Here is a 20,880-nt window from a genome sequence, read left to right on the forward strand (position 1 = left end):
GTTGTTGAGGTTGAAGTAAGGGTTGGCCATCCACATCAAAGTTGGGTAATACTGGGGGTATGCCAATTGTAGGTCCCACATGGCCTTTGAGTTTCGATACATGGAAAACAATATGAAGTCAGCAATGTTGGGGAAGATCCAAACAATAGACAATTGACCCTACCCATTCAGTGATAGCGATTGGCCCATAAAATCTAGAGGAGAACTTGTTCTAGGCTTTCCGGGCCAATGTGCTTTGACAGTTGGAACTGAGCTTTCACCTTCCACTTTGTATTCAACTTGATGGTTTTTGTCATACTAGATTGTCTTCTGTTGCTTGGCCTTTAGTAATTTTGCCTTGAGCTCTTCAAGAATGTTATCTTGTTATCATATGGGCGTCAACAACATCTACTGAGGTGGAGCCTTTCTCATCAAAAAGACTGGATGGAGGGTCACAACCATAAAGTGCTCTGAATGGGGTGGTCATGCTCGTAGAAGCATGGAATGTGGAATTAATGACTTCAGTTTCCTGAACCAGCCCATGGAAACCAATGGGTCCAACAAAACATCATAAATGTGCATCAAGGCATCTATTAATGACTTCGGTTCGTCCAACCTTCTGAGGATGGTGACTGGTAGAGGTATTGAGTGTCGGTCACTAAAATTTGAAGTTTTCGCACCAAAATTTGCTTAAGAATATATGATCACGATATGAGAGAATAGCCTTGGGTGTGCCACGAAGGCATGCAAGTTCTCTTGTGAATATGGTTGCCATTGATGCTGCAGTGTATAGATGAGCCAGCGGGAAAATTGAACAGATAAATGATCAACAATCACGGGAGCAATAGAGAAAGCCTTTTGATTTCAGTACACCCACAATGAAATCATGGGAATTTTCCTCCCATACTAATTCTGGTTTCTTCAAAGGCTGCCAGAGCCCAGTGGAGATTGGGCATCATATTTTTAGTGTTGACAGACCAGAAATGATGCCACAAAGTCCTTAATGTTGCACTCCATCCCCACCCAATAATAGTGGGAAGCAATACGACAGTATGTTCGCAAGATACCTGAATGTCCTCCTAGATAGTTGTTGTAAGTGTGTAGAAGTACAAGAGAGGACCAGGAGGAATCCTTTGTAAAAAAAGAATTGAACCTTCCACCAAATACCTAGGTTCTGATGTTGGGTCTAGTGCCTATTTAGAATGAATCAGCTTAACACTAGAGCCCCTGTGCGCTTCCTCTTGAGAATGTCCAGCAACGGGTAGTGGCGTTGTGAGACTGATATATGGGAGAGTTCATGCAAAGGGGCAGTGCATCAGCCGCTTTATTGGATGTCACGGATTTATATTCGACCACATAATCAAACACCATAAGCTTGTAGCCCATTTAAGTTGAGCATATGTATTTCAGACTTTGTTGATCAGCATGAATAATAAACTCGCAATCCAACGGATAAGCCCTCCATTTTTGGACTGCAAGCACAAGTGTCATCAACTCTTCCATATGTGGACCAATGTTTCAAAATGCGGACGCGGCGTAAGGCGTGGTTCAGAACATAAGAGGCGTAAGCCTCCCAGACACAAGGAGGCATATGCCTCCTTAGAGGACGAGGTCAAGAGGAAGGAGGAGGAAGGGGGGGAGGAGGAGGAAGGGGGGATCTCATTTTTATCTATTTTTAATAAAAAAACTTTTATATTAAGAAGAATAAAGATGCATAGCACTAGTGGGTGTTGGTGATTCTGTAAGGGCAGAGATACTAGCAGCAGTACAAGGTATACGGATGGCCAGTCAACTTGGAGTGAATAATTTGATAGTAGAAGGGGATTCCAAGTTAGTAATGGGATGGTTGACAAGTCCAGAGACAGCTTGTTGGGGCTACAGGGATCTGTTAAAGAAAGTTAAATGGCTGACAAGGAATATGTCAGTCAGGTTTCAGTGGATCAGCAGATCAGCAAATGCAATGGCTGATTCTCTGGCCAAGCAAGGGGTGTCAAGGGGAGATCTGTTTCGGGCCACTTTGTAACTGTGCTTCAGGCTTGTGTTTGTTTAGTGTTTATGACCCAGTCCTAAGGGGAGGTAACACCTCGTTCCTCTTCCTAGGCTGAAAGTACTGCTATTTTTTGAATTAATAAAACTACTCTCATTTATCAAAAAAAAAAAAAAGATGCATAGCACTAGTTGAAAGGGGAGATCTTGTCAAACTCATTATTTGGGGCCGGGGGCAGACCACTTTCTTTCCCTTTATCTTTTCTTCCCTACCATTTCCTTTTCTCTTTTTTTCTTCTCTTTTTTTCTTCTCTTTCTTTCTTTCTTTCTTTCTTTCTTTCCCTTCCCTTCCCTTTCTTTTCTCTTCCTTTCCTTTCCTTTTTTACCTTTTTCTTTTTTTTCTGTCTTTTTATATGAGGTGTGCATGAGGCACATGAGGCGTACGCCTCTAGTACACCTCATGAAAAAAGTGTATGAGGCATAGGCCTCTTGCACATGAGGCGTACGCCTCAGAGGTGTCAGCGCCTCTGGCATATGCCTCAGGGCGTTTTGGGAACACCTCACCTGGAGGCCCACGCCTTTTAAAACACTAATGTGGACTTACAGAGTGCCTACCTAGAGGTCGATTGCATGCTAACCTCAACTTTGATTTCTTCGTGCAAGCCGCCGATAAAGCAGCCAAGTAGTGCCTTCTCCGACCATCCTTGCACTTGGGTTGCTTGCATCTCAAACTCCTGCTAATACTCATAGACAGTACCTGCATATCGAAATTTGGATAGTGATTCGTCATGGTCCTTGAATCCAAGTCGGCCCGAATCAGACACAAAATGCTTCAGTGAAGTTTGCCCATGAAACTTGTGGATGGGAGTGTTTGAACCACTGAAACCAAAGTATGGCTTCACCTTCTAAGTTAGATGAGGTGACCAGAACTCTTTGATTGCTACGGATCTCAAGAAATTGAAAGTTGCCACTTTGAAAATCCAAGGCACTTGTCATCAGCGGCGTACCTTGGAAAGTAAAATTTTCCTAGTTGGCAACCTACTACCTTATGTCATTTCTGCTCTAAATGCCTAATGATCTCCTTACTAATTGCTAGCAGTTGTGATTCTTCCTAACTGAGCCACCACCACTACTAGAGTTTCTTTGATTTCTTCAAGATCATTGGTGGAGAGAGAGAAAGAGAGAGAGAAGGGGATATCTGAATCAAAGCCTCTCTTATTCCCATTCTTATTTATACATGTACAATGTGGCTTTCTAACAGCTGTAACAACTCAAGAATCAAGATTCCCAATTGCATCAAGAATCAGGTTTCCAACTTAAATTAGTTAGTTTAGTTTGTTGTACAGTTGGTTTAGTCCCACGTGTTTTCTTCCTTGCGTAGACCTTCCTGAATAGGCTTGCTCTGTTTTTGGGTTATAACAGCAATCTCCTAGAGTAGTGGATACATGATACATCATCCATCCAAGCTTATTGATCAAAAAATAAATCATCCTTCCAAGCAACATACCAATATTCTACTCATAGTCTAACATATTCCAAAATCAAGGTGACAATATTTGCATAGTTTTACTAACATAGAGTTACAGCATCTTTGATATGACATTTACATAACCTGATTATTTAGAAAATTGCATGCATCAATTGTATGACGGAGTCACTGAGATCAGCTGGGATATTGGTACATACTTCGATGGTCATGATTAATTCCTTATTTTCAAAAGACTATTTTGACAGCATATATTTTTGGGGTTAGATATTTGGATGGCCTAGATACATTAAAATCCTAGTAAATCAGTTAGATGGCTGATAACTGATCTTGAAGGACAAAGATCACTTGATTGATATTGGGATGCTGTTGGGAATGAGCCGAGTCTACAGCTCATCCCCAACAACCAGGCCCTCGAGGAACCCAGAACGGGTAGCTGCATCAGCCCACAGCCACCCCAGCTCTCCAACAAGCCATCGGTCTGTTATGTTTATACAAGAAAGACATATCACACTAATCAGTTATGATTTTGTAAAAGGGAATCAAGTTAGTTAGCAGGGGGCAGATATCTTCTATAGTTCTATTCTTCGTCTGTTCTCTCTCTCTCCCTCCCTCTCTTATCTTCAGCACTATATGAGGAGAAGCCCCCCTCAAAGCGGTTCCTGCATTTAGCAACCCAACACTTTGGTATCAGAGCAAGCTCAACCTGATGCCTCAAACAAGGATGGCAGTATCCCAACGGACACCACATCAATGGACCATATATCTAGTATTGTCTTCTATTCCATTTCCAAGACCTAGATTAGTTGAAATCTTTGGACATCACCTGGATTTTCAAGATCGGTTAGACTGGTTTCGAGGCACCATTTTAATGGTTTAGATCTTTGATTTTAGATGATCTTGATTGGAAATATTTTTTCAATTATATTTATGGAAAAAGGTGAAATCTTCCTACAAATCAAGAAAATGGGGTTTTAGGGATTTCAAAATATATGACAAAAGCAAATATACATATTTATCCACTTCTTTGACAGAATGTTAACAAATGAACGATGATAATCAAGTGAAAGAATCTATGTATCTAATACAAAAAGATTTTAATATGTTCTTTTGTTGTTCTTCTGTTTTATGCAACAATATCCAGTAAGGAGAACATCCATCAGAGCAGACACAATTGAAGCAGAGCAGGTTTCAGCCTGTGTATAGGTCCCATATTAACTTATAAAGAAACTTCTAAAGTTAAATAGTTTTGTCTTGCTCTACCTAAGGTCTTCTTCCATTTATTAATTCCCCCATATTTACTGCAAGGACCAGCCCCTCTTTCATCTGGGAAAAAACATTGGTCGCATGTACCAATTGGCCAACACTTGAGCTCCTTAATTTTTTGAATTCAAAGAAGTTCTATTGATAACTCCACTGTCCTTTATCACACTTACATTATCTACTTAACCTTCCCCCTCCCCAAATCCTTACCAAGCCTCCCTACCATAATTTCAATACAACCTCCTCCCTCAACTAGATTCACACTTGTATCTTGTACAAAGGATTGTCTATCAAACTCCAACTGTGACGATGCCAATTCAAATGGACCCTGTTCAATGCCTCTTGCCTGTGAACTTATGTTCCACTCAACTTCTTTTTCAACTGAAAAATATTGTCAAAATCCCATTTGAATTCACACCTCCTTCATCTGTTGTTGCTGTATTCAACGGCCCGGACAAACCTCTCATGAGCTTTAAGCTTTGAGGATGCCTTACCCTTCGAGACATTTGCCTCCCCACTAAAACTCAGTGACTTTTGAAGCTTCCTCTCAAACAAACCTTGTGACCACCCATTCCCACTTTTCAAACTTCTTTTCATTTCCTCCATCTTTCCTTGTACTCTGTCTTTTAAATCTTATTCCTTTTCCTCCCCCATGCAACCTTCACTTCAAGCCAGGTCCTATGTTGACTCTACTTTTTACCCAATCCCTTAATCTGAAAAGAACCAAGCCTCTCTAACCTATTTGAGATGGAGGATGATAGGTTGAGACAACTGCCAACTGAAGCCCGACTAACGTCTCCTTTCATGTGTCCACTTGAGTCACCATGTGACACTTCTATGCACCTACCAGCACGAGTAACCGGATCGCATCCCACTCCTTTTTTTATTGTAGAAATCCATGAAGCACTATAATTCTTTCACCAACTGTAATTCATGAAGCACTCATGAAGCACTACAAAGCTCAACCTTTGTTTTCATATAAACAATTCAGGTTTGAATCCTTCTATCAAGAAAGGCGTCATTAGAATTTATGACATTGAGAAGGAAAAGCTGCAGAATGTTTTGCAAGAAAATGCAAGCCGAATGGCAGTCACAACCGGTATGTGGACTTCTAGCCAAAAGAAAGGACAACTCACTTCATTAATGAGAACTAGGTGTTGCAAAGCCAAATTTGAGCTAGCACATTCCTATCTTTTTAAATATTCTTGTTATACTATTTCTTTAATTCTTTTCACCTTCAAGCATTGTTTTCCTTATGATTTTTTATTGGAAATGGCAGCTTTCATTAAAACAACATTTAAAAACATACAATGTCAACCACTCACAACATGAGTGTTGACCCCATATTTTTCCTCAGTGTTTACAACACAGCCCAAAAAGGGTTCTCCCTAAGGGTCCCCTGCTTTGCCAAAATATCAGACAAACCATTGGCTGACCTCCTTGTCCAATTGGAAAGTACTCCAACTTCCCTTGCTAAGCAAAAAAATCCCCCTCATTTACTATCTAAAAGTCCACAAACCTAAGCATGTTGCCTGCAGCCATCCTATTAAGAGTTTAGAGTCTCCCTCCACCACAAAATTTTGAATTCCACATTGTTTGGCCAAGCCTTAAACCTTAAGTAAGGCCATAATTTTAGCTCTTAATGAATCCCCCACACCTATTGGGCCAAAGTATAGTGCATCAGCATCCCCCCTTCCTTAAATGCTGTCCCAACTCCACAGGGCCCCAGATTGCACAAAGAGCTTCCATCAAAGGTCAAATTTACCCTTTGTTATGCCACAGATAATTGGACCTGAACCACATTCATAGTTGAAGATTTGCCACTACTCACCATCCCCTAAAAATGTCCTCAACTCAAAGTCCATGTTGTGTCTTACATATTCTTTATTTCTTTCTTTTCTCTTTCTGTAATTGTACATATCTTTATACACACATATATAAGAACCCATCCCATGTCAAGTCCAACAGCTTCAGAAGCGACACAAACCAGCCCAAATTAGGCCCACACCTAGCAACCCATAACCAAAGCATTCACACCTCCCATGTGGTTTGTATGCTTGAGAAGGCCACATCAGGTAATTAGTTAGATCTGGCCTCTCAAGTAGTTATGTCTTGATATAAGAAACATAAATAGTTGAGTGAGAATGGCTCTCTCTCCTTCTCCAAGGAGGTTGGCCTATCCTAAATATCTCTAAGGAGGTCGGTCTATGCTCAAATGAAAAGGGCAAGGAGAATCTTAGGGTGGCTGGTTGGTGAGACACTTGGGGACCATACCGCCATAGATGGATCTATTTGATGCTTTTTTGTTGTAGTGTTAATGGAATTTAAAGGTGTTCTTTGTAAGGAAATTTGGCTACAAACCTTGTATGCTCTTTATATAATTCCTCCTCTTTTCTTTTTGATGAATTTTTCTTTTATCATGGATCAATACGAAGGGGCCACATTAGATATTCTCCTATCAAGAGGACATCTTTATTTATAAAGACAAGTCTTCATATTCTTTTAGGATTTTTTTAATTTTCCTTTTTCATGAGAAAAATAGAGAAAGCAGGAGCTTCCATCACCCTACTTTCAAGATGACAAACAATTTCAAATTTGTAATGAGCTTATCAGGTTAAACTAAGCATCGAGTATAGCCCTTAGCACCTAAACCTCAACATCCACATGTGTGTAGTTGAACAAGCAAGAAACATGAAAGTTACACATTGATCATTCAGAGCTAAACAAATGGAACAAGGTAATCACAGTCAACAAATTCATGATTGTAGTACGTAAAAGTCTAAACTCCTAATCGTAACAAACAAAATGTCAAATTTTGAGTCTAGTCTAGAAGACCCAGACCCAGACTACAATAAACGGTTTCCCTACAAGGTATACTACCTTCCATTTAAAACGAAAAAAGGATGCATTTCCAAATACCACCAATTCAATGATAGTCAAGATTATATAACAAATTTGTAATTGTTGGAAACACAAAGATTTCTCCCAAAAATTACCAGGACAAGAAGTAGAATTTCATACTTTATCAATATCATCACCCAAACATCACATGGCATTCCAAGAATCTTTGAATAGGAGAATACACTTCATCATCATCATCATCTAAAGCCTTGTTGCAACTATATGTGGCTGGCTACACGGGACAAGTCTGGGATGAAGATGACAACTAGGATGACAATGACGATGATGTAGTACTCTTCTGATCAAAGAAGAATACACTTATAATTCCTAAATTTACAGATGGCCCTTCAAAGACAAAGAATAAATTAAACCTTTAATGCTATAGCAATTGAATAATAAACACTGTTAAGCATGCAAATGATGTTTAATATTGTGTTGTTGAGAGGGGTAAAAACTAACCTTTGAAAAAGTGCTCACAAGATCATCAATATCAGATAATGATCCTAAGTTTTCACCCCGCAACTGCAAAATAAAAATCATTGTTCAAATGGTAATTCTTCATTTTCAAGATAAATAATACACGCATACCTAGTATGGGGTAAAAAACAGGGGGTTTGTGCATGCCCACACAGAAATAAACGATAAAAACTAGCTTAAGGTTCTCTAATCAAAAAGATATGACACCAGAAGCCAGTGAAATACCATGAAATGATATTGAAGGCCATGTTTGTCTCTAATGAAATTGAGGGACATAAATGGAAATGGTTGACCCAAACTCCACAAGTTTCTGATTCTGCTCTTTAATAGGAAGATTTGAAGTCTAGTGGATTTTAACCCTCCGACTCCATGTTTCTTGAGGATTTTGAAATTCCAAGGAAAGAAAGTTAATTCCATTTCATGGAATCCATGCCAAAATGGAAAACTAATTCTAATTCCAGTTCCATCAAAATGGTATCTAATTGAAAATCTTTCTCAATAAGACATGTGAACCCTTGAATGTTTTACACAGTTATGGATTTCAGAAGACATAGTGGTATATTTGATTGTCTTGAACAGAAACAAACTAACCACCTGATTATTTGGCTTTTTTCCCACTTAAAATGTGAATTTTCCCTTTATCTTCAACAGCCGTCTATAGATATTATGAGTTTCTAAAACTAGGCAAGAAATTGCATATAATACCTAACCACGCAATCCTATCTGTCCCTTGTTGAATTTACACTACTACCCCCAAACAATAAATATAAATGTTTAATTAAAAATCTATAAATAAATAAAATATAAATAACCTGTTAAGGCAACTAAACTTTATGCTAATGCCACCCCCAACATTCATAGAGTACAGACATTCCCCCAACAAATGGTCCTGCAAATGCTCCCAGCAAGCCTTTACAGCCACAGATCAGAAACATCTCCCTTGTCATTCATAGGAAAATGTTCCAAATGTGCAGCTGTAGTGGCTCGTTGGGATGCTTGTTGAGAATAGATCTGAGCTGACATTCAGAGAAGAGTGGCTTCTCGGATATATCATTTTCCTTGCATATAAAACCAGCTAATTTAAATCACTTAAAAAGCAATTATCACTTCATAGTTACCAAAAATCAAAGTAATTATCAACTTACCATTTACCAAAAAACAGAAGTAATTATCCAACAAAAATAAGGCCTCAATTAATGAAAATAAACTTGAGGATAAAGGAGAAAATATGAAATAAGCTCAAGAACAAGAAATATCCAAGCATGTCGAGGGTAGAACAACAGAAGAGACCGTTCAATGACCAGTAACATAAATAAAACAGTAATCTATAGAGAATTATTTGCATAAATTGCATATACCATGTCCGATGACCAGCAAGAAGAAGAGCTCTTGAATCTTAAGAGATTAGTGCACCAATTTGAGAGAATCTCCAACCTTAAAAAGTAGGGTAGGACAAGAGATATGTGGCAGGAGTGAATTTAGAAAAAGGGGAGAGGTGAGCAGGCTAGGAATTGTTCTGGAATGTGAAGTGGGGGAATGGCCAATACAATATTTTGGACAACTACTAGGAGGAAATCCTAATGCAAATAGCTTCTGGTACCCAGTAATTGAAAGATTAAGAAGAAGCTGGCAAGTTGGAAAAGAAACTACATTTCTTTGGGGGGTAGAATAACTCTGATCAAATCTATGTTACCCAATTTGCTAGTATATTTCCTGTCTACTTTCAAAGTACAAGTAAATGTGGCAAACCAACTGGAGACAATCACAATGGATTTTCTGTGGGAACCGAGGAATACCAAGAAGGATTATCTAGTGAAGTGGGAGATAGTTTCCAGGACTAGAGATGACGGATGCCTAAAAATAGGTAACATCAGATTGAGAAATAAAACCTTGTCGGGGAAATGGATGTGGAGGTTGCTGCTAGAACAGGATAGACTTTAGTGTAGAGTGATTGTTAGCATACATTGATTGGCAGACAATGGTTGGGGTGTGGGTCTCAACCCTAGGGCTTCTTGTTGTTTTCCTTGGAAAGTTATTCATGGTATATTGCCCACTATGCTTAATTTGCTCAAATACGATGTCTACGTCGATAACAAAGTGTCATTTTGGGAAGATGTTTGGGTCAGAGAGAGTTCCTCAGTGTTTATTGATAACTATTGGGATTTGGGTTCAAGGAGAGGGCTAAGGGAGTCAAAAATGTGAATGGTTGATAAACTTGTTGCTCAATTAAGAACAATTTACCTAGACCAATCTTGTTTGGATAGCAGAATTTGGAAACCTTCCCCTTCTGGCTTTCCCACTTGTTCTTCCTTCTTTAATGTCCTCCTTCAATCTTCTAACCTTGCAGAGAACTTTCAGAAAACGGAGGTTTGGTGTAGCCCTATGCTTTCAAAGGTTAAGGCTTTCTACTAGGAGGTGGTACTCCAAAAAATCAATACCTTGGATTTGTTGCAAAGGAAAAGACCATAGAGGTGAGCATAATTCAGTTAACACCGAAAAACCGAACCAAAATTTCAGTTTCAGTTTAACCGGTTCGGCCTATTCGGTTTTTCAATCGGGTTCAATTATTCTATTCGATTTTTGTTAATTTCAGTTTTCAGTTTCGATTACCATATTTTCCAATTCGGTTAACCGAAAAAACCGAATTAGTTTTATATTTATATATTTTTAATATTATTTATATTATGATTTATAATTTTATGTTAATATTTAATTAATTAATACATATAAATATATAGTTATATATGGAATGGAAGATCGACCATTAACCGAATTAGCAAAAAGTAGGCAATTGTTTGGCGTATTAGACACGTTCACGTTATCACTTAACACTTATCACGTAAAGTCCAAATTGGCAAATTCCAAAACACCAAGAAATTCAAAAATAGAAAGAGAGAGGAGAGACTCTTCGTCCCTTCGTCTTCCTCAGTCACTGTGGCACTTCCAATGGACCGGTTCCAGAATACAGACCTAAGACTCTGAGAGTTGATCAGTTGAGACTTCCATAGACCATAGTTCCATTACAGAGTCCAGAGTTTCCACTCCAGTTTCCAGTTCGGCACTGCACTTCGTCTTCCTCATCATCTATTCATCTGTTCAGTTGTTCCAGTCAACTCCAGAGCAAGAGCCAAGAGCAGACCAAACTTCATCACTTCAAAGAGTCATAGATCGAGATTCGAGAATCCTCCCAAACAAAGTTCTTAGTCTGCCGCAGTTCAGGCAGGCTCTACACTCAGGCACTCCTTCACCACCAGTTTACAAGCTTACAAGTTACAACAGCCAACAAGTATTTCTTATTCTTCTTCTTCTTCAGAAGTCCAAAGTCCCAGCACTCTGAAAGTGACACTACCAAAGGTTGAAGGCATTCTGAAATTCTCTAATCATTCCTTTTACCATTAATATATACTTGAGTGGCTGCTCCTGGAGTTTGGGGGACACAGGAGCCGTATATGGGTTTGGTGGGCCTATAAACTTGTCGTCCTATTAATCTTTACGAGTCAAGGAGATGGGTCACGATAGTCGATACTAGAACTTCATGCGTGGAACACTTGGCAATTATTTGGACCAAATTAAGTCACTAAGACCTTGTGTCTAATCACTAATGACAAAGAATTTGCCATGCTGATTGCTTGTTATGTTTTCCTTGAAAGATAAAATACTAATAGATAAAGTGAAACTTTAGTAATCAGAATTTGCCATGCTGATTGCTTGTTATGCTGATTGCTGATATTATATTAGAAACGTTTGTTTTGCTTGAAGAGGAGGGGGATTATCAGATATGTGATCCGAGAGGAGGAAAAACAAATGTAAAAATCGGTACTCTGATGGTGATTATATACTTGTGTTTTTCTGAATGCTAAATTGTTTCAATAAGGATAAAAAAATGAAGAAGGACAATCTGGATTGACTACTAAATTGACAATTGGAGCTATCAAGTTTAGCTTGTCTTATATTTCTTCATTCTATCACAAAAGTAAAAGTAATAAGGGATCCTTTGTCTCCCTATTAAAGAAAATAAAAATAATTAGCTGAACATATTGAATTGCTGGCATTTAATTAGTTAGATTTTCCTTTTTTTCTAAAAGTTAAATCTATTTAAACTTCATGTCTACTACTTTGGATTGTTTACTTAGCTTCTCTGAACAACCTAGGATTCTTCATATGACACTACTTATTTACTTTGCTTCTCTGAAATATCAGGTCATGTCAAACTGGATTCCTTGTTAAATCACGAAGAGAAAACGTAAAGGGGGAATTTGCAAAAATAAAATGGGGTTATGGGTGTCATCAAATCTTGTGTTTTTTATTTTGTTTTCTTTGGCTACTAATTACTTGTAGTACATATACTTGTAATCCGTCTGATGAATCCGGCTATTCTGTTCTATGGAGTGTAGATTCTGTTCTAAAGTTGATATATTTCTTCAATGGTCATCCCAACAATGACCTTAAGTGAATTATGATTGTAGATGTTCAAGTATTTTATTCCATTTGTTTGTTAGTTTTAACATGTATCTTATCCTTTGTGAATTGTGATTTTAGATGTCACAACAAACTGGAGAGACTCCTACAAATATTACTGAAATTAGAAGTCCACACCCCCGGCCACGACCTTCCAACCAAATGGATTCAATGAAAGTAGTTGCTAAAGGTAAAAAAAAAAACAATGAAGCCAAGGTCAGAAGTATGGGACCACTTTTCCAAATTTATCTCAGATAATGGTGAAATAAAGGGTAAGTGCAACTACTGTGATAGAGAATTCGGTTGTGACCCTAAGAAAAATGGGACTAGCTCATTAAGGAACCACATGAACATATGTAAGAAAAACCCCTATAGCTTAGAGGCAAAACAATCACAGTTAAATATGCAATTAGCCTCAAGAGAGGGGGAGGGTGAAAACAATAAGAAGATGAATTCCCTTAGTTGTTGGAAGTTTGACCAAGAGGCCATTAGAAAGGGCTTAACTGAGATGCTCATTGTTGATGAGCTTCCATTCAAGTTTGTGGATGGTGAGGGCTTTAAAAAATTTATGACACTTTCTTGTCTTAGGTTTCAGATTCCATCTAGATGGACTATTGCCAAAGATAGTTACCAATTGTACCTAGATGAGATATTGGAGTTAAAGAAATTCCTAAAAAATTCATGCCAAAGGATTTGTCTTACTACACACACATGGTCTTCTTTACAAAAAATCGACTACATGTGTCTAACGACCCACTTTATTGATAATAATTGGAAATTGAACAAAAGGATTCTTAACTTTTGTCCAATTTCTAGTCATAGAGGAGAGGCCATTGGTGAGGCGGTGGAAAAATGTTTGATTGAATGGGGGATTGATAAAGTCTTTACTATTACAGTTGACAATGCGAGTTCAAATGATGTTGCAATTACATACCTAAAAAGGAAATTTTCTAATTGGAGAACTTGTATTCTAGATGGGAAATTGCTTCATATGAGGTGCATTGCACACATTATAAATCCAGTTGTGAATGATAGCTTGAAAGAAATGGATAAGCCTATTAGTCATGTTCGGGAGGTTGTGAGATATGTGAGGCAATCTCTATTTAGGATGCAAAAATTTAAAGAATTTGTTGAGGTTAAAAAGATTCAAAGTAAGAGTTTGTTGTGTTTGGATGTTAGTACTAGATGGAATTCAACATACCTAATGTTGGATGCAACTCAAAAGTTTGAAAGTCTTTGAGAGGTTTGGGGATCATGATCCTCATTTTAGAAGTGAACTTGAGATAGAGGATGGGATTCCTACTTGTTTTGATTGGGAGAATGTTAGGAGGCTAGTGCTATTTTCACAGCATTTTTATAATCTCACAGTACGGGTTTTAGGCTCCTTGTATGTCACATCAAACAATTTTTGCCATGAAATTAATGCAGTTAAGTGCCTTTTGCAAAAATGGGTAAACAGTGAGGACAAAAATTTAAGGGAGATGGCAGAGAAGATGAAAGGGAAGTACGATAAGTTTTGGGGAAACATTGAAAAGAAGAATAAGTTGATCTATAATTGCAATTGTGTTAGACCCTCGACACAAATTAGAGTATGTGGAGTTTGTACTTAATGAAACTTATCAAGGTGCCAAGGGTCAAGAATTTGCAAAAAGAGCCCGGGAAGCCTTGTATGAATTGTATAATGAATAAAAATATATATTTGCACCTCAGAGTGGAAGTAGACAAACTACTGAAAATGTGAAGTGTTCAATTTCAAGTGAGACAGAGAGTGAGTAACCCCAACAATCACAAGCAAAGAAGATGTCGATGTCTCGATTTAAAAAGTACAAGTCAGTAAGTGAAGGGGGAGATGCTAAATCAGAGTTGGATATATATCTGAATGAAGATACTGAAGAGGGACAAAGTAATGATAACTTTGATATTTTAAGATGGTGGAAAGTTAACAGTCTCAGATTCCCTATACTTTCATAGATGGCTCGTGATGTATTAGCAGCTCCCTTTTCTACGATTGCTCCTGAGTCCACTTTTAGCATTGGAGGACAAGTGCTTGATGCATTTAGGAGCTCTTTGACACCTAAGGTAGCAGAAGCACTTATATGTACTAGAGATTGGACTCGGTCATCAAAACATGCAAGTAATGTTGAAGAAGATTTAGAAGAGATTGACAAATTTGAAAATGGTAATACTCTTTTTTTGTTTAAGTTTCATATGTCATTTCTAATGATAAATTGATATTTGTTTAGCCTTCATAAATGATTAATTGATACAATTTTTCTTCCCTTCTAGATTTACCAAAGAGTGCATCGAAGCAAAGAATCGTGGTTGATATTTGATTATTAAATTCATTCCTATGCTTATTCTTGAGTAAGTTTTTAAAATTCATGCTTATATTGTATGTTGGACTACTTTGTATTTACTCACCTTAGTTTTCTAACAAGGGGCCTTTCTTTCAAATAGATATAACAGGTGGAACTTGGGAGGCAAAGTCTTTGTGGAAATGCTGTAGTGGTGGAAGTTTTGGACTTTTGGTTGTCTTTGTGGCAATGTCTTTGAAGCTTTGAAAGTTTTGGACTATTATGTATGCTTCATATTTTGTTTGGCAACTAGAATCGCTCATTCAAGAATAACAGGACCTTCTATTATGTCTTTGTGGCAAACAGAACCTTCCTAGTTCCTATTTTGTTTGATTTTTGAAATGCAAGTTTTCTGTAATATTTTAACAGAACGGCCATTAATACACTTTCTGCATTCATTCATTGTTACAGAGATACAGTAGTACAAACCAAGAAGATAGTTGATGGCTTACACGGCCTTGTTCTTGAATTTTGACCCTCGTCGATCAATTTATTCTTCATCTGTCTGCATGTATTATTTATTTGTTTAACTTTCTACCTTGTCTTTTTTTTTTCTTTGCCTGGCATACATTGTGTCTAATATTTCCTTGGTTTGGAAATAAATTTTCAGATAGAATAGAGAACTAGAGTTGCTGACTGCTGGGGAACATGAAAAGTATTAGTATTCTCTTCCCCATACCCACCCCCAATGAAACCAAAAACAGTCAGTTTACTATACAGCCCATTATGTGCTATTGGAATCATCTAGTGAACTTCTAGTGTGGCTGATGGACAAGATTGCCTGGAATTTTGAACATATAGTCTTGATCAACAATTTTTTGGACTTGTCCATGAACGTGCACATATTATTGCATTTAAGAATGATCAAAGTTCTGGATGTGGTAGAATCCCTTGATAGTATAGCTTATAAAGATTTAAAAGTCAACTGAAATGTAACATATAGAAAAATGTACTTGTATTTGTGCTGTCCTGTTGAGTGGTAGAAATAAAAGCTTGAAACTAAATACATCATGCACAGGGTTTGGAAATGTCAAAATGCAGTATCTTTTCCTCTTGTTAATATGGAATGATCTTGATGTAATATAGTTAGATTAGACTTGGTTTTTGTGTCAGTTGTCAAAACAGAAAATAGGATTACATAATTATCTTCTGAGCATTGTTTTCCTTAGGTAGTGTCACTAATATTTTGGAAAGGAACCTACAGATTTTACAGAGATCATCTTCTTGTCTAATCCCTTGTCAGTTAGGTACTGTTGTGCAGTTAAAAAAATGTCTGGCATGCACAGTTTATTCAGAGCTACCTGAGTAAACCTATATTTATCATCTTTTAATACTACTAGTGCAAATACTATGATCCTTTACTTATCTAAGGTTAAACAATACTGAGTTAAATCATTAGCTATTGACTGTAGGGGTGAGCGTCAAGGAAAGCAAAAGCTGTTAGAACTTAGAAGGCTGTTACTCTGTTAGAACTTATGTTTCTTCTATTCTGTAGATGTTTGGTATTAGTTTATATCCTATAAGCTAACTAGCTAAGAATGCAGCAAGGCCCAAAGCAGTACAGCCCAGCCCACTTAATTTTCTTTTGGGTTTTGGCATTGTTGCCAAATTTGTTTCTCTTATTTTCTATTTTTTATGGAATCTGTGTTCACAAATCATAACGTCAAATTAACTAATCCACTTGATAAATTTAGTGAAATTTAAATAATAATACAAAAAATATTCCGGTTAGAACCGAAATAACCGGAAAAAAAATTCAGTTCGGTTTATTTGGTTTTCCATTATTTCGGTTTCGGTTCAGTTTGTCATTTAGCTAATTCGGTTTTTGAAATTTTGGTTTTCAGTTCGGTTTTGAACCGAAAAAACCGAATGCTCGCCCCTAGTCTCTACTTGGGATCAAGTGAGTCAATCACACATTTATTAATCCCTTGCCCTTTTGTGCCCTTTATTTGGTCTTGGTTCTCTTCTCTCTTTGGTTGCAAGTGGACCCCTCCCCCAGATGGTCTTGGTTCTCTCCTCTCTTCTCTCTTTGATTGCAAGGAAGAATTATGTGGAGAGCTACAAGAGCAATGGTGCTTTGATCAATTCAGGAAGAAAGAAATAACATGATTTTAAAAAGTATGGTAAGATCCAAGGAGGAAATTGTAGAAGTGACTATAAAGATTATCCACAGGCTGAATATGATCAATGCATTTAAAGACTTCTCAGCTGAAGATATTTATAGGAACAGGGGTGTTGTGGCAAGTACAAACTCTCTTAAACCTATGATACAGGAACTTTGGTCCCCACCAATACAAAATAGGGTGAAGCTGAACTTTGATGGTAGTTCTATAGGCAACCAGGAAGCCTCGGGTATAAGGCATATTTTCATAGATTGAGAAGGCAGAATTTTAGCATTGCTCTCAGGCCGAACAGGAGTAGGAGACTCTTTAAGAGAAACGATCATGGCATTACTACAAGGTGAAAGATATGCAAAGCAGCTGGGACTACAACAGATCGAAATAGAAGGGGATTCGAAGTTGGTAATTGGATGGCTGCAGTCAGGTAGTTTAGGAGCATGGACACATAGACAATTGTTAAGGGAAATTGTTAGTCAAACAAGGGAGATTGATGCTTGCTTCAAGTGGACAAGAAGACCAGCTGATGGACTAGCGAATTCATTAGCAAAACAACTGTTAGGTGGAATATGTTTGAGCAGTGTTGTAATTCAGTATTTGCGGTTCAACTCCCTCTACTGGGAGTTGACAGTTGTAGTTTGAAATTTCATTATTGAAGTTACCGTTTCCAATCCAAAAAAAAAAAAAAAAGTATCTTTGGCATTTCTGCCTTTGTATCCTTTTCCTTTCTCTTATTGTGCTCATTTTGGGCCACAGAGACCCCCTCAAACCCTTTAACCTCCTGCTAGAACAGAGGTCCAAGGTCATTTCCTTTGTAAGTTGCAAAACCAGAAGGTTAGAGTTCACCCTCTTACAGCTCCCACTGTCACAGTGTTTGCTGTGATCGATTGTCTGTCATGAGATTCACTTTGCTTAAGGACAAATACAGGTCGTACCACCTCCTAAATCACAAGAGCCTTTAAGTCATTAAAAACTCTTGAGTTACCATTGTGAGTCTTGTAAAATGTATTGTGAACCCTTAATTGCAGTCAATAAGATAACATGGCCACCCACTTATTAAGACAACATATCAATTAGCACAAAATATGATGAAAGCATGAACGTATTAATCTTATCTATATATTATTTCTTCAGCAATGCAAATATCCAAAGAAATGCAGAACCCTTCAAACAAATTAAAATCTAAACTGTTTGATAAATACTAGAATAGAGAATAAGCTCACAATACCGAGTATAAAGTAAGGTAGATCATACTCAAAATTGTTATACCAACAATAAAGAAACAAACAACTAAATTTACAATAATTTGCTTAACATGAACAAAAAGACTAAATCTTTTGTTTTGTATCTTACATCTTTTATGAGATCGCTAATGAGGAAGTAGGATCAGTTGTGCAGTTGTGCTAAGATAGATTATCATATCATGACAATATCAAAAAGGAATATTGGCGAACATTATATAAATATTAAGTACGAAAACCAAAATGTGCCTTTCAAATGAGCATATTAAACAAAGAAATATCTAAAGATAATCAACTAAGATGAAAGGCAAAAATGTAACCTCTTCTCTATCAGACAACGGATACTCGTCATCATCAAACCCAATTAATGGAACATCATCATCTTCATCTTCTAATCCACCTAGTTCAATCTCCTCCATAACATCCTTATCAAAGAATGCATATTGTGATGCATCAAAGCGTGCATCTTCTGCATGGGGGGATAAGAAAGTCAGAATGTAGATTTGCTTTATGTTTCGCATGCCCCAAACTTACAACTTAAAGTAATCATGTAACGAAGACAAATGGAAATACAAAAAGAGAAAATCACATCAATAACAAGTCCTTCCATCTAAAATTCGCAGTAACTTTACCATTCAACAAAGAACAAGAAGTCAAACAAGAAATAAATAAATCAAATACGTTAAAACTTAAAAGTTAAAACCAGGAACATCAAATAGGCAGTTTCTGCATGGCGCCTCGAAATAATAAAACGTCCAATGGAGAACCCTGTCCCGTATATAACAACCGAAACACAAATGAAGTTTGTACAACGATTGTAGATGATCCAGAACAAGAAAATTTAACGTTTTCAAACTTTAAAAATGGATGGAGAAAATCATCCATAAAACGCATTAAATCTCATGAAACCCTAATTCCCGATTGTTGTACATAAATCTTAAAACCATATACAGGGTCTGTAAGCTACTTAATTGCAACAAGAAACAATAACATTCTATGAGTACTTAAACACACACACACACAGAAAATCGTCCAACAATCTAACTCAGTATGAATCACAATAGTGAACACGATATACACGATCAAACAGTAGGACAATGAAAAACAAGGAAAAGAGAAATTCGAAAAAGAAAACACGCATGAACTGAAACCAAGATCTGGAAAGCATATCAGAACCCAGAAAACAATAAACAAAGCAGATATTCAAGCTTCAAAAGCAAAGATCAAGCAATAAAACAACTGACCTGATGAACTCTCTGCTAATCCCTTGAAAGCCTTCTGGTTGGGGATCTTTTCAATGCCACCCTCATCATCGAATCCATCCATTAGTACTACTGTTGTACTAAACTCTCTAGAAACCCAGAAGAGAGAAAAAAAAAAAAAAAAAGAAGAAGAAGAAGAAGAAGAAGAAAAAAAAACAAAGCAAAAGAGCAAAACTAGAAACCAAATCCTAGGCCATAATCGCCGAATAAGAAACAAATTAACACGAAGGAGAAACCCTTGAAATTGAAATTTCTAGGGTTATCCCCTATTACCCAAAAGCAGCAGCAAAGATCTGCGCAGTAAACGGGGACGAAAATTCATGGAAGGGGTCCCTCGCTGTTAAATAGAGAATGAGGATTTTCCCCGAAATTGAAGGAGCAGAACAGAACCCTAAACGAAAGATAACGATTGAAGTTACTACAAGCTTGCACACAGTAACACAAACGAGCAGCCAGCGAAGGAGAGAAAGAAAAGCTGATGCGGGCTAGTTTTGTTTTATAGCTGCTTACTTATTGGTTACTTTTATGATTTTTCACCCAGAAAAATGTTTTACTGTTAATGTGTTTATGGTGGAACGTTTTATAATTCAATTATACAGAGTACAGACACCGTGAGGAAACCGGATTCAGTGCAAATCCCGTTGAAATACCAATTATAGCCTTGCATTAAGAATATCTCCCGAAATAAAGTAGAAGTACGGAGATGTTCCACCGTGAGACCTATTTATATGGCAATTTCATTACTAAAAAAATAAATAAACAGGAAAATAAAAGGGCAAATTACAAGATAAAGTTGGACAAGTGTTTTCATGTGTCCAACACCTTATTCTAGGGCGAAGAAGGCAAGTTGTAAGAACCCGTTTGGTTCGTTGAAAAGATGAGTGAAAAAATAAAAGTTAAACATAGAAAGTAGGATGAAAAAGAAACAAGAGGACCCATGAAAAATAAAAAGCTTTTTGAGAAAATAAATAACTTACTGTCGACGTGGCATTGGGCAAATCACTTTGTGTGGGATTATGGCCTTATGGGTAAGCCGAAAGATGCTACACAAATCCGACTAGCTCGACACTGCAACTAACACCAACAAATAAATCCTAGATCCCATTGAGAAAATAAAAGGTAAGAGACGCATCACGCATGCCAAAAAGCATTGAAAACACCAACTTTTGAGAAGTTTCAATTGAGGTTTTTTTTTTTGGTATTTCTGCATGATAAAAGCGTTTAAACATGTTTTTAAGAATTTGATAATCCGAACAACTTAGCAAACGGTTTGTCTTTAAAGATATGATCTCAAAAGCTCAATACGTTTTTTAACCAAGATGTTTTTAAAAAGACTTTCCAAACAATACTGATTGT

The 20,880-nt window shown here is 37.2% G+C and overlaps 1 protein-coding gene across 1 annotated transcript in view; it reads right to left on the reverse strand.

Annotated features, from left to right (window-relative positions):
- LOC148846134 (protein PAT1 homolog 2-like) overlaps positions 1–20,079 on the reverse strand; it is a 39,116-nt gene extending 19,037 nt beyond the window's left edge. The window contains exons 1-3 of the mRNA XM_088954698.1: positions 19,507–20,079; positions 18,583–18,731; positions 8,075–8,137 (exon numbers count right to left, since the gene is read on the reverse strand). Of these exons, the coding sequence (XP_088810824.1) occupies positions 8,075–8,137; positions 18,583–18,731; positions 19,507–19,588 (294 nt within the window). The 5' untranslated portion in view covers positions 19,589–20,079. The remainder of the gene's footprint in view (positions 1–8,074; positions 8,138–18,582; positions 18,732–19,506) is intronic.
- Positions 20,080–20,880: the final 801 nt, after the last annotated feature.

The sequence above is a fragment of the Nelumbo lutea genome, chromosome 7 (genome assembly GCF_056320005.1).
Source record: "Nelumbo lutea isolate HS-2025 chromosome 7, American lotus-T2T, whole genome shotgun sequence".
Classification (NCBI taxonomy): domain Eukaryota; kingdom Viridiplantae; phylum Streptophyta; class Magnoliopsida; order Proteales; family Nelumbonaceae; genus Nelumbo; species Nelumbo lutea.